At 44.2% G+C, this 18,418-nt stretch overlaps 1 protein-coding gene across 1 annotated transcript in view; it reads left to right on the forward strand.

Moving 5' to 3' along the window:
* The window catches only part of MAP3K5 (mitogen-activated protein kinase kinase kinase 5), a 375,637-nt gene that overhangs the window by 314,462 nt on the left and 42,757 nt on the right, over positions 1-18,418 (forward strand). Inside the window, exons 22-25 of the mRNA XM_029596916.1 lie at positions 21-41; positions 8,313-8,490; positions 8,595-8,763; positions 15,134-15,319. Coding sequence (XP_029452776.1) covers positions 21-41; positions 8,313-8,490; positions 8,595-8,763; positions 15,134-15,319 — 554 coding nt within the window. The remainder of the gene's footprint in view (positions 1-20; positions 42-8,312; positions 8,491-8,594; positions 8,764-15,133; positions 15,320-18,418) is intronic.

Raw genomic sequence — 18,418 nt, forward strand, 5'->3', positions numbered from 1 at the left:
CTTTGCTTTTTCCCTTACAGCTCTTTCACCTGGTTCAAATGGTAAGTTGTAAAGTTAAGCATTATGTTATTTTTTACATTGGCATATATTTCCATGTTTTGCATTGCAGTCATGCACTGCATTTATTTTGATAAAAATCACAACACACATGGGGTTCACTTCACCCAGATTTGGAACTTAGCATAATTTCCAGGAGAAAAATATTCAGTAGCTTCAAGAAATACGAATAGTATTATATGTTCAAAAAAAACAGTCATGGCTCAGAGGCCTTGTATCCCTCTGGGAAGGAAGGAAAACATCGATACACAGGGGATTAGGTTAGCCCTTGTTTGGAATTGCATAATCAGCTTCATGACACGTATTAGCCTCATTATCCCTTTTTGGATATGCAAAGTCACTCTTCTAATGATATAAAGAAGTCAAAAATGCTTGCTTTTGCTTCAGTCACCATACGGTCTAATTTAGAATAAATATACTCGCACATGCACTGAACTGTTCCATATGAATCAGTCAGATAACATGGATACATTTCCTAGCGTGTAGCCAGATGGACTCAGGACCAGTATTTGTGTTCCTCTGCTAGCAGATGGGAGACTGAGTCAGGTTTGAAAGCTGACATCACCCTAGATATACCCCTGCCCTGACCTCAGCATCTCTCCATCTCCCTAGCAGATGTGGACGCTATCCCCACACTAGCACCATGTTAGCGGGATTGCAGCACTAATCCAAAGAGAGAAAACTTTACCTTCACTTGTAAAGGAAGATCGAGCCCCGCTCTCCTGTGGTGATACCTAAGGGGGCCTCCCCCCCCCCCCACCCAGTTGAGAATTCCTGAGGTGAGTTCCAAGATCCCTCAGAGGTTGCCTCGGTCCGGTAGCCGGTTCCCGGCGTGGACTTTGCTGCGAAGCATCTGAAAGGCAGCGGGTGCAGGAAGCTGAGCGCGACGGTGACGGCCAAAGCCCCTTCCCCCTGCAGCCGGAGACTGTCTCTGTACTCAGCTGGTAAGCGCTGAGTCCAGGTAAATTAAAAAAAAAAAAAAAAGGATTTCCTCTTAATTCAGAGACGCTAGAGGAGTTTGGGTAAGACTTCCTCCGGTCTCCTTGCTTGGCATGACCGACGTCTTTCCCAATCCCATTGGGGTAAGGGGAAATGGACTTCAGACCAGGTTGAGTTGCCCCCCTGGTGGGCTAGGCCCCGCTTTAGCCTTAGTTGGCACACCGCATGATAAGTTGCGGAAGTGCCATGTTGCATGCATTTTTGTGCCTGTATTGCCCACTATAGAGCTTCGGTACGCGCAGTGCGTGTTGGCTCTGCGCACGCGCTGTGCGCATAACGTCGCGTTAGCACATACACGCACAACTTATTAGGTGCAGAATAGAAGTAAAGCCGGGCACACGGGCTTTGCGCGAGGCCAGTGTAGGCGCCTGAAATCTGTGGACATAAAATTTTAAGTGCAAGTTATCTGAACATGCAGTTACTGTCGCAATGGCTCTGGCAGCAAAGAAACATAAGCATCTCTCTCTCTGCACTGCTTGTCATATTAAGACTGCCCAGTCTGACCTGAATTCTTGCTTATGTCAGCGCTGTGAGGAAGCCCAGTGAGAGTTGGCCTTCCTGGACTTTGTTAAATCTGGCTCCTCCCATCAGAGGATGGGTCAGCCACATCCTTAACCTGAAGTACCCCAGATCTGAGTAACCCTGGGACTGGATCATCCATGGGAGAAGGAAATTTAGCAGCATCTACCCCAGTACCTCCTAGGCTAGGCATGGTCCCGGCTGCCTTATCTTGAGTGAAATTCTTTCAAGGCGTTAAGCCTTCGTACAGGTGCAATCTACTACCTCACTTGCTCCTTTTCCAGACAGAAGCTCATCCGGTAAGCCCTCCCTTTCTGTCCTAGCGAGACATGCCGCGACTCACCAGAGGTATCCCTGGCAGGGACCCGGATGGCACGGACGAAGAAGAGGATCCAGATTCCTTGAAAGATGGGGAAATACCCCCTGGTTTAGAAGCATATCACACCATATTATGGTTTTTCCATAGAGGCGAATTCCTGGCCCTGCTTTCCCAGACCCTGAAGATGCTGGGAGCTCTTGGGGCAGACTCTGACAGAACCAAAAAAATCCCATTCTGATTTCCCTGCGGAAAGCCTCTTGCTACTTTCCCATACTGGAAGCCATCCAGGAGTTGATTGATATGGAATGGGATACTCTAGAAGCAAGCTTTAAAGGGGGATGTGCATTAGAAGCTCTATACCCACTGGATCCGGCAGTGAGAGAACATTTGCGTTTCCCTAAAGTGGATGCCCTGGTCTGTGCTGCCTCTAAGCAAATAACAATCCTAATGGAGGGAGGAGCGGCCTTAAAGGATGCTCACAATCAGTGGATGGAGTCCATCCTTAAACAGGCGTTTGACGCAATAGCAATGACTTTGCTTCTTGTTGTGCCCTGGTAGCTTGTTCATGCCTGCTCCTCTCTCAGGAGGTGGATTACTCGGGCGAATTCCAGAGTGGTCATGTAACTTGCTGCTGCTTTTTTAGCTGATGTAGGCTCGGATCTAGTCCATACCTCAGCCAGAGGAGTGGCCTCAGTGGTGGCGGCCAGAAGACAGCTATGGCTGTGGAATTGGTCAGGAGACACAACTTCCAAGGCAAATCTCATAAAGATGCCCTTTAAAGGATTACTCCTCTTTGGAAGCAAATTGGAAAAACTGGCCAATAAATGGTGTTTATCTCGGTACCCTGGCTACCAAAAGATAATAGAAAGCAGTTATAGTGCCCCTTGCCCATGAGGGGTCAATCCAGGGGCTCCCAATGCTTTCACTCCTACAGAAACTTGGCATTTCAGAGGTCTGTCCTTTGGGAGGTCTCAGTCCTTTTAGAGTTGGCAGCCCGAGAGAGGGTCAAGTTCAGGTTTGTCCCAAACCACCCAATGAATTTTTGCCAACCCACCCTCGCAACGGGAGCTAGGGGGGGTCGAGATCGCTTCAGACAAATGGGTACTGGAGGTCATACGAGAAGGATATGTGCTGGAATTTCGCAGCACTCCTCGGGACATATTCATGTCATCTCCTTGCCACTCCCAGCACAAGAAGAAGGCAGTGGAGACTATCCTGTTAAGGTTCCTCAGGATGAGGGCTATAATGCCAGGAAAATACAGGGCGTTAATCCATCTATTTCATCGTACCCAAGAAAAAAGGTTCCTTTCGCCTCATCCTGGACCTCAAGAGCGTCAATAGACGTCTACGGGTGATTAATTTCTGCATGGAAACCCTACTTTCCATGATAATGGCTGTACAATCAGGAGAGTTCTTAACCTTTCAGGATCTATCTGAGGCCTACCTACATATTCCAATCCGGCAAGAACATAATTTCCTATGCTTTGTGGTACTGGGTCACCATTATCAGTTCAGAGCACTGCCCTTTGGCCTGGCTACCACCCCCAGAACATTTTCCAAGATTATGGTGGTTGTAGCAGCAGCATTGAGAAAGAGGGAATCCTAGTGCACCCATATTTGGACTGGTTGATGCAGGCAAAGTCTATGGAAGAGTCTCCAGGTGACCAAAAGGGGGGATCCCCTTGCTTCAGGAACTCGGGTAGACAAAAGCAGTCTCAAACCTCCCAATCCTTGGAATATCTGGGAGTCCAGTTTGACACCAAGCAGGACAAGGTCTTCCTCCCGACCATGCAGATAAGGAAGTTGATGTCACAAGTGCATCTGATGTACACGATACGCCTGATGGTGTGGAGCTATCTTCAAGTCTTTGGTTTGATGGTGGCAACCCTGGAAGTAGTGTCGTGGGCGAGGGCACACATACGACCACTGCTGTCACGTTGGAACCCACTGTCTCAAGACTATTTGATTTGCCTCCACTTACCAATGGAAGTATGCACTCAGCTATAGTGGTGGCTGCAGGAAGCTCATCTGGGCAAGGGTGTACCCCTGTCTCCTTCAAGCTGGCTGGTTCTCATGACACACGTGAGCCTCCAGGGCTGGGAAGTTCACTGTCAGGAACTGACGGCCCAGGGGCATTGGCCCAAGGAAGAGGCCCTCTGGAACATCAATCGCCTGGAAGCCTGGGCAGTCAGATTGGAGTGTCTACAATTTAGCCACATACTCCAGGGTCAAGTGGTCCTCATAATGTCAGACAATGCAACAACGAAAGCCTACATCAACCACCTGAGTGGAACCAAAAGCCAGCAAGTGTCACAGGAGATAGATCTCCTTATGGAATGGGCAGAAATACATCTACAGATCTCAGCCTCCTACATCACAGGAAAGACAACATCAGAGCAGATTTTCTAAGCAGGGAGAGTCTGGATCCAGGAGAGTGAGCATTGTCGGCCAAAGCCTTTCAGGTGGTGGTAGATCGCTGGCTGCATTTCATAATTTTATTTTATTTATTTATTATTTTTATATATTTGATCAGAGATATCACATCTGTTTACATTCAGGTGTACTGTAGGTATTTCCTTATCCCCAGAGGGCTTACAATCTAAGTTTTGTACCTGAGGCAGTGGAGGGTAAAGTGACTTGCCCAAGATCACAAGGAGCGACAGCGGGACTCGAACCCTGGTCTCGTAGCCCACTCGAGCCCTGGTGCGTAGCCCACTGCTCTAACCACTAGACTATTCCTCCTCTCACAATGTGAAGGTTCCCCGATTCTTCAGTCGCAGAAGAGATCTGTTGACCCTGGAGATTGATGCTCTCGTTCAGACCTGGCCAGAAGAGGAGCTCGTATATGCCTTCCCTCCATGGCCCCTCCTGGGCAGGGTCATTCACAAAATCGAGTGCCACAGGGGATTAGTCCTACTAGTAGCTTGAGATTGGCACAGGCGTCCATGGGGTGGAGACCCCCCTATGCCTCCCACCGCACAGGGACCTGCTGCAGCAGGGACCGGTCCTTCACAAGCATCCAACTCTATTCTGTCTTACGGTCTGGCTCTTGAGAGGCCTGATGAAGTGAGGATATTCGGCGGCAGTAATTGCCACTTTATTCCATGCGTGGAAATTCTCTAGTTCCCTAGCGTATGTGTGGATCTGGAGAGTATTTGAGGCCTGGTATGAGGAATGTGGTGTTTCCCCTCAGATGGTCAAAATCCCACTAATTCTGGAATTTTTTCAGGATGGCTTGAATAAATATTTGACCCTTAACTTCTTGAAGGTCCAGGTAGCGGCTCTCTTCTGTTTCATGGGTGAGGTGAACGTAACCCGCCTGTCGGCTCATTCAGACATGGCACATTTTATGAAAGGAGTGAAGCACCTGTAGCCACCCCTACAGTGGCCAATTCCATAAGAACATAAGAAATTGCCATGCTGGGTCAGACCAAGGGTCCATCAAGCCCAGCATCCTATTTCCAACAGAGGCCAAAGTAGGCCACAAGAACCTGGCAATTACCCAAACACCAAGAAGATCCCATGCTACTGATGCAATTAATAGCAGTGGCTATTCCCTAAGTAAACTTGATTAATAGCCATTAATGGACTTCTCCTCCAAGAACTTATCCAAACCTTTTTTGAACCCAGCTACACTAACTGCACTAACCACCTCCTCTGGCAACAAATTCCAGAGCTTAATAGTGCATTGAGTGAAAAAGAATTTTCTCCGATTAGTCTTAAATGTGCTACTTGCTAACTTCATGGAATGCCTCCTAGTCCTCCTATTATCTGAAAGTGTAAATAACCAATTCACATCTACTCGTTCAAGACCTCTCATGATCTTAAAGACCTCTATTATATTCCTCCTCAGCCATCTCTTCTCCAAGCTGAACAGCCCTAACTGCTTCAGCCCTTCCTCATAGGGGAGCTGTTCCATCCCCTTTATCATTTTGTTTGCCCTTCTCTGTACCTTCTCCATCGCAACTATATATTTTTGAGATGCGGCGACCAGAATTGTACACAGAATTCAAGGTGCGGTCTCACCATGGAGCGATTACAGAGGCATTATGACATTTTCCGTTTTATTAACCATTCCCTTCCTAATTATTCCTAACATTCTGTTTGCTTTTTTGACTGCTGCAGCACACTGAGCCGACGATTTTAAAGTATTATCTACTATGATACCTAGATCTTTTTCTTGGGTGGTAGCTCCTAATATGGAACCTAACATCGTGTAATTACAGAAAGGGTTATTTTTCCCTATATGCAACACCTTGCTCTTGTCCACATTAAATTTCATCTGCCATTTGAATGCCCAATCTTCCAGTCTTGCAAGGTCCTCCTGTAATGTTTCACAATCCGCTTGTGATTTAACTACTCTGAATAATTTTGTATCATCCGCAAATTTCCCTCCCTCACCACCCCATCCATTTTATGGCTTCCTGATATTCAGTCACCACCTCTCCTTCCCATCGCCACCACCTGCCCCCTTGTACAGTTCCTACCCCACCCCGCCTCCCCTATGCGCTTCATCCCCCACCCCGCGCTACCCCCCACTCTGTCGCCTCTTGTATATAATTAATTTATGTCCAACCTGGTTAACCACATGTAATCTCATTTAATAACTGTGGCGCCCGTTGGCTCTACAGTAAAGTTGTCACCTTTTAACTTCCTATCCTTCCTCCATCTATCATTGTAATTTCCTTTCTCAGTTGTCTGTAAACCGACATGATGTTTTTTTTACGAATGCCGGTATATAAAAGTTATAAATAAATAAATAAATAAATTTGATAACCTCACTCGTCATATTCCTTTCCAGATCCCTGAGGCACTCCACTGTTTACCCTTTTCCACTGAGAAAAATGACCATTTAATCCTGCTTTCTGTTTCCTGTCTTTTAACCATTTTTTAATCCACGAAAGAACATCACCTCCTATCCCATGACTTTTTAGTTTTCTTAGAAGCCTCTCGAGGGACTTCTGAAAATCCAAATACACTACATCTACCGGTTCACCTTTATCCACATGTTTTTTAACCCCTTCAAAAAAAAGAATGAAGCAGATTTGTTAGGCAATACTTCCCTTGGGTAAACGCATGTTGACTGTGTTCCATTAAATCATGTCTTTCTATATGCTCTACGATTTTGATCTTGAATAGTTTCCACTATTTTTCCTGGCACTGAAGTCAGGCTCACTGGTCTATAGTTCCCTCGTGGAATCTTAATCTGGTGTTTGAGTTTTTGGCAGGCCCTCCTTTCGGCCTCTGCACAGTCTGTCCTTGCGTTTATTAACCCTGAAAATGGTGTTCCTGGTGGCTATATGCACGGCACGTCGCATCTCTGAACTACAGGCATTGTTGTGTCAGGAACCGTTAGTCTGGATGACTGCAGGAGCGTTACAGCTTCATACTGTTCCATCCTTCTTGCCCAAGGTAGTCTCAAGAGTTTCATTTGAATCAGTCCATTTCATTGCCATCCCTAGATAAGCACAAGGACGTGGAATAATACCGCCTCAGCCATTTGAATGTCAGTAGGCTTTTGGTGCAGTATCTGGAAGTTTCAGAACTGTTTGTTCTTCACAGTGGAAGGAAGCAGGGCGAACCAGCTTTGCAGGCTCCCATAGCTTGCTGGATTAAGAAGGTGGTCACAGGAGCCTATGTGGAGGTAGAAAAGCCATTTCCCCTTCAGGTTAAAGCTCATTCCACTAGGGCTCAGCCAGTCTCATGGGCGGAAGCTAGACAGCTGTCTCCCATCGACATCTGCAGAGCAGCAACGTGGTCTTCCTTGCCCCCCTTCTCCAGATTCTATCGCCTGGACGTTCAGGCCCGGGAGGATGAAGCCTTTGCAAGTGCAGTGTTAATCGGACCGCAGGCAGCCTCTCGCCCCGATCAGGAGTAGCTTTTCTATATCCCATTGGTCGAGTCCATCTGGCTACATGCTAGGAAACGATAATTTCATTTTCCTTAGTGTAGATAGATGGGCTCAGCATCCCACCTACGGCTGCCCAAGAACGGTGCCAAGGATTCACTCATGGAGTGGATATCTATTCCAAGAGATTACGGGTAAGATGTCAACCAGTCCATAGATCGGGGCATCTATAATCTTACTGGGGTTCAATGTTTGGTTGAGTACAGTTATGGTTATCTGTTTTTAATCAAGTTTTTTTTTTTGATAGTATGTCCACAGAGGCTTTTGAAGAGAATACTGTAGAGCTGAGGTCACTGCAGGGGTGAATCTAGGGTGACATCAGTTTTGAAACCTGACTCCGTCTCCATCTGCTGGCAGGGGAGCATAAACCATTGGTCCTGAGTCCATCTGTCTACATTAATGTAAACACATTTATTAGGTAAATAATTTCTCCTTTTGAGTAATTGAAAGTATATTATTGCTAGGTAAAGGTGACTCATGCTATCGATTCAATTACTCCTCCTCCTGCAGAGTACCTTCGCAGTATATCCTTACCCGTACCAGTTATGGTAGAAGATACCAGCAGTAGCAGTGAATATGGCTCCGTTTCACCGGATACAGACCTGCGAGCAGATCTGTTTTCTTTCAAAACACGAGCTAAATCCTGCATAGAAAAAGATGTAAAAGGGAACAGGACGCTATTTCTAGGGTAAGGCTTTTATTTATTTATTTTTTTGGGGAGTGAAGTATGTGGTTTGCCTTTAGATAATGGGGTATATTTTTGTTCACTTTCATTACACATTTATACATCAGCATCCCTGATGAGAATTTTGAGGATCACAGTGCTCCTCCTTCACCTGAGGAGAAGGATTCTGGGTTCTTCATGCTGAAGAAGGATAGTGAACGGAGGGCCACATTGCATAGAATACTGACAGAGGACCAGGACAAGGTGGTGAGGAACTTAATGGAAACCCTCGTTCAGGTAAAAGACTTGACAAACATGACAATGAACCAATTAACCACACTGTCAAGTATTGTATTTATTTATTTTTATTTAGCTCGTACCTTTTTAGGCAAGTTACATTCAGATACCATATGTATTTCCCTGCATCCAAAGGGTTTACAATCTAAGGGGGTCATTTTTCAAGCAATGATATACTATCGTGAGAGGGACAGAATTTCAGTGGGGGGGGGTGGGGCATTTGCATAATATTTGTCACGTCCTGGAAAAATAACACATCAGTTTCCCTGGGATATTTTGTTTCTCACAGAAAAATTAAGTGAGAAAATATCGCAGGTAAGGGAGCAAAAACCCTTGATGGCTGCCCACTTTGCATGGGGCCACCATCTTCTAAAAGGGCCACATGGCCTGAAAAATCCCTCTTCTCCCAAAGTGGAAAAATTCTCCGGGGTCTGTTTAGACTCCCATCCACCCACCACTATCTGTGAAGGTGGCATAGCCTTAGAAAATTGTAAAAAAAAAAAAAATAATAATAATAATAGAAAAAATAATTGCATGTCGACACTGTGCTCCCTTCCCAAACCCCTCCATTTTTGTGAAAATTTGCCCCTGCTTAACCAAAAGCCCCTCTCGATGTTACCCCTTCCTTCCCAGGCCCCTCCCCGTACACTCAACCAATTTCCTCGTAGTCTAGAGGCTCCTACCTCCAGGGCCCATTACTTCCGAGACCTCCCATGCTTACCTGGTGGTCCAATGGAGGCCCAGAACACCCCCTAGGATTCGGGCTGGTCGACGTCATCCATATATGCACATTCTCTCTCACCCATACACAAAATGTGCTCTTACTCATGTATACACATGCGCTCTCACCACATTGCTCTACCATCCATCCACATACACACGCACGCACTCTCACTAACTCGCTCATATACACACACATGCACGCACTCAGTCTCACTTACCCCTTCACACATACGCGCATGCACTCACTCTTACTGACCCCCTCACATATATACACACGCGCGCGGTCACTGGCTCCCTGACACACACATGCACTCACTCTCACTGGCTCCTTCACACACACACACATTTTCACATGCACCCACACACAGAGGAAAGCTCCCATTCATTTTCACACACACCCCAGGCAAGCTCCCATTCATTCTCTCTCTCTCTCTCTCTCTCACACATTCACAACACACACACACACACACACCCAGGCAAGTTCCCATTCATTGTCTCACCCACCCACAGACCTCCAGGCAGGAACCCATTCATTCTTTCATCCCCCCAGGAAATCTGCCATGGATTCTCACACACACACACACACATGCATGCTCCCATTCACACACACACATGCTCCCAATCGTTCTCTCTCTCTCATACACACAGACCCCCAGGCAAACACACATTCATTCTCTCTCTCACACACACATGCTCACACAAGGCAGCCTCGGAGCCTCTTTTAATCCTCCACTACTGCTGTCACCACTGCCGCATGCCTGTTAGGAAGGAACTGATCCATCATTCCAGAAGCTCGCTGTGCTGTCCCCTCCTCTCTGCAGGCCCTGCGGTATTAAGAATTTATGGGTGTAGCACTTCCTCCATACTGATCTTGTGTTTTACAAGGTCAGCACAGAGAAAGTGCTGCCCTTGCAAACTTCTCATACTGTGGGGCCAGCACAAACGATGACAGCTCAATGCACCCAGTGGTGCTGATGCGCGGCTTTATTTTTTCAGCTGCTAGTGGGATGGGGGTCCACAGGCAGCCGCAAGGGCCTCTCTATCAGCTCTCAGCACACAGCTGATTCTGGCTGGGTAATGCTCCTCCTCTTCCTGCCCCGCTGTGCCTCTTTTAATTGGTGGATGCTGAGGCCACGCTGCTTTCTCTATGCTGCCTCTGAGGGGGATGTTATTGCCGGCTGCCGACACCCAGGTCAGAGTCATCAAGAAAGGCCTGTGATGTCAGGCCATTGTTGATGACATCGCAAGGTTCCGGCAGGCTGGAGATAATGGGACAAACTGAGGAGAAGGATGGTCAGAAAAGAAATCTGTCATTGGGCTGGGTTTGGCCCGAGGGCCATAGTTTGCCCACCCCTGACTTAGATGGATATGTTTTGTGTTATCTGTCTAAATGGGTTTTGAATGAGGATCCCAGAAATGTTACTATTTTAGGAGTTACATTGCATAAGAAAATTAAATTGGATTCACATCAGAAACCTGTTATTTACAGAATAAGAAATATGTTGAATTTTTCTTAACTAAACAAACACCACAGCAAGTTTTTTGAATATTACTATAATTTTATGAGATAATTGGCTGTTTATTTTCAGTTAAGATTGCTGGTGACATTGAAAATGTTTACACATAAGCATATAATCCCGTAATTGGAAATGACACAGTGTTATGGAATGGAGAGCTTTTCTAGAACACTTTTATTGATGATTGATGTATGTTAGGAATTTGACATTGAAAGGAAGCCATGTACAGTGAAATATTTTAAACACGCAAAGCAGCCAACTCTGTGTTGAAAAGTTTACTTTTAAATTAAGAATATGAAGTATGCCATGCTGAATCAGACCAAGGCCCCATGGAGCCCAGTATCCTGTGTCTGATAGTGGCCAGTCTGATTCACAAGTACCCAGCAAATCCCAAAGAGTAGATCCATTCCTCCTTGCTCATTCCCAGAGATAAGCGCCAGCTTTCCCAAATCTACCTGGCTAATAGTTTATTGACCTTTCCTCCAGGAACTTGTCCCAACATCTTCTCAACCCAGAAGTGCCTTGGTTACATCATCCAGCAGCAAATTCCACAGCTTAATTCTGGGTTGAGTAAAAAAAAAAAATAATAATAAATAACGTTCCCTAATTTGTTTTATTTATTTATTTATTTAAAATTTTTATATACAGACATTCATCAGTGATATCACATCGGTTCACAGTGTAACGCAAACTGACGCCTATACGAAAGGATGGTGATCCCGAATTACCTGTTCCATCCCACTCATGATTTTATAAATCTCCTATCATATCGCCTTTCACTAATCTCTTCTCCAAGCTTAAGAGTCTCAGCCTGTTTAGCCCTTTTTCATAGGAGAATTGTTTTGTCCCCCTTAACCATTTTTGTGCCCTTCTCTGTACCTTTTCTAGTACAGCTAAATCTTTCTTGAGATGGGGGGGCGATAATAAATGCACGCAGTACTCCAGGCACAGTCACGCCAGAGATCTGTACAGTGGCATTATGATGTTTATTCTCCGTTTCTTTCCAAATAATTCCTAATATTCTGTTTGCTTTTTGGTCCACCTGCACACATTGAGCTGAGGATTTCAACCTATTGACCACAATGACTCCATGATCCTTTTCCTGGGTGGTGACTCCTAATGTGGAACCCAGCAATGTACACCTGTAGTTAGGATTATTTTTCCTCTGTGCATCTTTTGTTCTTGTCCACATTAGGGATGTGCATTCGTTTGCAACGAAATAGGAAATAAAGATGATATTTCTTATTTCATTGTATTTTGGGGGACTGACAAAACAAAAGGGAAACCCACGAAATTTTGTGTGGTTTTCCTATCTTTTTTTTGGGGGGGGGAGAAAGGTCACATTAAAAAAAAAAAACAAAAACCCCCAAACCCACCCCAACCCTTTAAATTTGATTAATTACAACCCCCCACCGTCCCGACCCCCCAAGACTTGCTGAAAGTCCCTGGTGGTCCAGGGGGGGTCCCGGGAGCAATCTCCCCCTCTCGATCCATCGGCTGCCACTAATCAAAATGGTGCCAGTGGCTCTTTGCCCTTACCATGTGACAGGTGGCTCTTTGCCCTTACCATGTAGCAGGGGCTACCGGTGCCATTGGTCGGCCCCTGTCACATGGTCCCGCCATCCATTGCTCCTTCCATTTTGATTACTGGCAGTCGATGGCCCAAGAGGGGGAGATCGCTTTTGGGACCCCCGCTGGACCACCAGGGACTTTCGGCAAGTTTTGGGAGGGGGGGAGGGGAAGTCTTGGGCGGTCGGGATGGTGGGGGGTTGTAATTAATTCAGTTCGAAGGGTTGGGGTGGGTTTGGGGGCAGTTGAAAAAATTTGGCCCGAACCGTGGGAAAACGAAATTTCCCATGGCGGGCCGATAACGAAGGCCGAACCAAAAGGTTTGGCCGAATCCCATCTCTAGTCCACATTAGATTTCATCTGCCGTTTAGAGGCCCAGTTCCCCAGTTTTGCACGATATTTGTGCAGTTCCTCCTAGTTTGCTTGTTTTTTAACTACTTCATGTGTTGCTTCCTTTTCCAGATAGTTAATGAATAAGTTAAACATTGGTCTCAGTCAGATCCCTGGGCATTCCGTTATTCATCTCTTGCCATTGGGAAAACGGACCATTTAGTCCTCATCTGTTTCTTATCTCTTAACCAGTTAATCGATTCACAGTAAGATGTCGCCTCCTATCCCATGACTTTTTAGTTTTCTGAGGAGTTTCTCACGAAGGACTGGCTCATCTTTTTCCATATGCTAATTTTAATTGGTTAATAAGGCACGATCTCCCTAAATCCACGCTGGCTGTCCCATTAAGCCATGTGTAGTCATAGGGCCAGCAATTTTGTTCTTAATAATAGCTTCCACTAGTTTACCCTGCACCAACATCAGGCTCACCAGTCTGTAGTTACTTGGGATCACCCCTGGAGCCCTTTTTGAACATTGGTGTTACATTCATTACCCTTCAGTCCTCAAGTATAAAAGCAGATTGGAATGATAGGTTACAGAATACCAGTAGCAGGTCTGAAATTTCATATCTGAGTTCATAATGAATATATTTAATAGGATTATGGGTAACTCTTTGTGTAGTGCAGACAGTACATAGCTTTTCTTTACCCTTAATTTTAAGGAATTTTATTACTGCAATAAGCCCTGTCCATAGAAAGTGTCCTTGGATTTTTTGAACCATATGTAGCAACCTTTCTTTAGTTTTTATTTATTTTCCTCTGAACTTCAGTGTTATAACAAAAAAAAAAATCAGTGGAAAAATAATTTTATTATAACTAACAGGAGAAAATCTGTATATTGTACTTTGATTTGTTTTTGTGGGTAGTGTTGTACATGTGATACATTTTAATTTGTGCTGGTATGTGTTGGAGTGTTTACTGAGTTATGAATGGATGCAAGGTATGATTGTGATAGTTTTTAATTACACGGTTTGCATTTATATATTCTTTTGCTTCAGGGCAATTAAGCTACATATGTGATTCGTGTGATCATTTTTTATTGTCAAACAATTTTTTATAATCTTTTTCCAAAACTTTTGCTAGATGTATAATAAAAGTTCTTCTAGATTGATAGATTGATTCCCTTGTATTACTACATTGCTTATAATATTAGGGGACTACTTTTTTGTTAATACCTTCATTGTTTTTCTTGCCTTTGCCGTTACTTTTATTGGGAAATGTCATCTTACTAAAGGAATACATTAAGAGCTTAGGAGTTCTGTTTGAATCTGCATTTACATTAGAGGAACCATATATCCAGTGTTTCTATAATTTACTTTTTATCTCTCATCTCTGACAGATACACTTTTATCTGTCTAAAATAAATCTAGCATTAGTAGCCCAGGCACTAATTTTATCTTTTCTGGGCTATTGTAATAGTCTTTGTGCAAAATCCATCCCAAGCACTATTCAGGATTAACTGGATGCCATCTGCTGTCAGAGATAGGTCACAGAGGGCATATCACACCAGTTTTGTCTGATCTTCATTGTTTACCCATTTTCTGGTGTATCGGTTCAAGAATGTATTATTGGCTTTTAAATCTCTTCCTGGTAATGGCCCTTTTGTATCTTCTCTTAACATGTCTGCCCCTTAGACAGTGGTGGTCCTCTCAGGCAGCCTGCTATCTGTTCTGATATGGCAGACTGCTCAGTAGGTCCACAATAGACAACGGGCCTTTTACTTTCACTTAGTTTTACTGTGAAACAACCTCCCAGTGGAAACCCAGATGACAACAGATATATCTCAGTTTGAACAATTTTTTAAGATCTGGCTGTTTTCATAGACCTTTGGGCTGTAGTTATCCTGAGTAACTCAGCTATAGGTAAATACACTGACTTATGGCTACATCACCATAACTATTCTATTTACTTGATGGTATTCTTTCAGAATACACTTGGATAATATCTGTGATGTTTTAACATGGTTATTGTTTTATTTTAATGAATCATAATTATTGGGTTTAGGTGATGATGCAATCTCTATAGGGTGACTGGAATTCGTCCAATCTAATTTTTTTTTTTTAAATATTCTATCCAAGATACATTTTTTAATGTGTAATAAACAAAACTGTCAATCTGTTTTTTTTTTCCTCCAGCCATAATTGCCAGCTGTTCTAATTTCTTCTCCGACAGGGAACTGAAGAAACCAAACTGAAGTGGGAGCACATCGCTACCCTGGTGGCAAGCCTGAGGGAGTTTGTGAGATCCACTGATCGTAAGATCATTGCCACCATGCTTTCCAAGCTGAAACTGGAGCTTGACTTTGACAGCCATGCTATAAGTCAGGTTCAGGTGGTGCTCTTTGGTTTCCAGGATGCAGTAAGTAAATATGTCATCCTTAAATATTAACAAATTTGAGTGTTGTCAACTATGTTAACTGGAATTCATGGGAATTTGTTTGTTTGTTTTTATTTTTTGAATAATGGCAAACTAATAAGTGACAAAAAAAAAAAATCTCATATTAGTGAAGAAAACTAGAAAACATGTTGCAGACTCTTAATGAAGAGTTTAATGGATTGTTTTAGGGTTCCCGGATTCAAAGGGCCTAATTTTCAAAAACATTAACATACGTAAAACTGGGTTTTACATGTGTAAATGCCCTTTACTGGAGTAAGTGGGCTTTTGAGAATTGCTATAATATATACCATTGAATTGCTCATAGCATTTACTCAATAAGTGCAGTTTACTCATTCCTTCTATATTAATTACGTCTCCATTTTTTCATCCCCCCCTTTCCCCTCCCCTCTTTTCCTGCAATAGCAAGTCCTATGGCAACAAATCTTTATTTTTATTTTTGAGTAATTAATTTGATTTATTTTCAAGCCAGAATTTTTCTAGCTATTGACTAATTTTTGTATATTTTAATTTATTTTAATTTGATTGTTCTTTTAAAATTTTATTTTAATTATTGTAAACCGTTTTGACAAAAAAATTTATTTTTTATAAAGCGATATATAAATACTTTTAAATAAATAAATGGCTTTTGAAAATTGCTATGATAGTATGTTACATTTATGCACGTAACTCCTTTGAAAATGGTTTCCAAAATGTTTGGTACTTCCAGTGTTATCCTCCTGGGAACTGTCTAGGCTATGTGATTCAACTTTGAAAAATGTTAATTATCTGCCAAGTTTGATAGGGCAACATGACAGTTAGGATTACATGAAAACCACACCTCAGCTATAAGGGGTTTAGTTTGGCTTGAAGCATCTGAACTCATTCCAAATATGATCCCTAGGTGCTTGAATTAGATGATAATATTTGCATAGTGCCACAGAATTGTACTAGTAATTTACCTGTTTAGAATGTGCCTAGAGGAACTTTGTAATTACATCATAATATATAATGGGAGAAAGGAATAAAACTCTTGCCTCAGTGCCTCAATTACTGGACTGGGTTGCCATTGCCATCTCAGATCCATCTCCAAAGTGTGTTGGCCTTCCTCAGTTAATTTCTGACTCAACCACAAGACAGTTCTGATTCCACTTATTTATCTCAGTTCATCAAGCTGGGTGCACAGGGGTTTATGAGTCTCGCTGTTCCTATCTAACAGCTGAAAAATCTTATCAGCTGTCACAGGCGAGGAAGCTGGAATCCATATGAGGAGCTGCACAGAGATCCATGTGGCACTATATACATTATGATACTGTAAGCAGAGTGGATGATTTCATTCTGATACAGTTGTGAACATTTTTTGCTAAGTTTGCTGGTGTGAGCTAGTTAAATACAGTAGTTATCTGTAGTGTCAGTTTGTTTGACAAGACACGGAAACATGCAAATTGTTGCAAAACAAATCCAGTGAAGGTTGCCAGATTGTATACATATGTGTGTAGAATTTTGTTTGTCTTATCTTATGGAATCTTTTAAAAATATATTCTAGTATGAACTGGTCAAACAAACTGGATCTCAGTGGTCTCTACAATGATATCTTTTCATAGATTAGTAGACTGCATCTTATTCCAAACATGTCCTTGACTCCATCTGGCTGTAGTAGTGGCCTGTTCAAAAGCAAACATGATCATGTTGCTGTTGGCAAGTATCTGAACAAATTAAATTCAAAGCAGTTGCAATGGTATTTGTGAAGGGACAGGAATGGCAATGCCACAGAGATAAATCTTGCTCATCCCAGCAAGCTGTAATGTCCACTGCCAGTGATGCTGTTACTGCTGGTGCTCTTCCTTTGTGTGTGAAGGTCACAGCAACACCTTGTGGTGCCTCTCACATCCTTATGCAGGCCCAGCACCAGAACCTCTTAAGTTGGCAGTACTGAACTTTTAGCTACCACTGAAACCCTTTTAAATTTGTATTTGGCAGCAGAATAGGCCCTAGTATAGTAACATAATTACTTCACGGCTGCTTCCAGAGGCCTGCGCATCCGGCGCACACCCGTCGGGGTAAGGGCCTCCAGCGCACCGAACGACCCGCGAGCCACACGCCGCCCAACCCAGCAATCCGCCAACTGGACCGCCTACCTCTGACGTCAGCGGCACCTCCGAAGGCCTTAAAAACAGGCCGCTGGTGCCATGCTTCCTCCTCTTCATGGCTGCTCCCAAAGGCCCGCCAGGCCCAAGCGTACCCCAAGCGGCCTACATCCTACCGGCTTAATTCGCTGCCGCAGGACCGCCCACTCACGGTGCCTCACTTCCAGCCCAGAGTGAACTACAAAAGAAGCAGCCAGGCCATGGCGTCTCACGCCGGGCGTCTTGCGTCGAAGGAGCGTAACCAAGGGGCCTGCCCCTTGTTGCGCCCCTTTGTGCGCCAGCTTTGTGCCATGCATCTGTACTATCTACCTCCCCCCTCTCTCTCTCCGATCCTTTTATCTTTCTTCTCATTCCTGAACTTCTAATCAACCGCACCATATATCTCTACCACAGGCACCATAATTTTTGCTCTCCGCCCTGTTTCTCTTTATTGCCCCTTCCATTCGCCTTCGCTCAACTACCCAGTCCTCCATTCATCACGTATGCCCCCCCCCCCACCGCTCCAATCTCCCTATATTTTACGCCCCCTCACTCACCCCCCATTTCACCCCTCTTACTGGTAATACTTCCTTCTCTTCCCCCCAACTATGCTTTCGCACCCCATCCCCACCCTCAAACATTACTCCACCACATATCGTGCCCTTCAACCTAATGCCTCCCAGGAACAACGCCGATCACTGCTTCCCATCATGATCTCCCCCCTCACCCAACTAATTGGCCTCACCACCTTCACCATCCTCCTCTTAAATGCGCAATCCATTGTCAAAAAAGCCATCCTGCTCAATGACATCCTCACTGATGATAGCCCTGACATCCGCGCCATCACCGAGTCATGACTGAAAGACTCCGACTCGGTCCTACTGAACCAACTTCCAACATCTACTCCATTCCTAGACTTAAAAAAAGAGGAGGAGGTCTTCTTCTTGCCGCTAAAAAG

The sequence above is a fragment of the Rhinatrema bivittatum genome, chromosome 3 (genome assembly GCF_901001135.1).
Source record: "Rhinatrema bivittatum chromosome 3, aRhiBiv1.1, whole genome shotgun sequence".
Lineage (NCBI taxonomy): Eukaryota > Metazoa > Chordata > Amphibia > Gymnophiona > Rhinatrematidae > Rhinatrema > Rhinatrema bivittatum.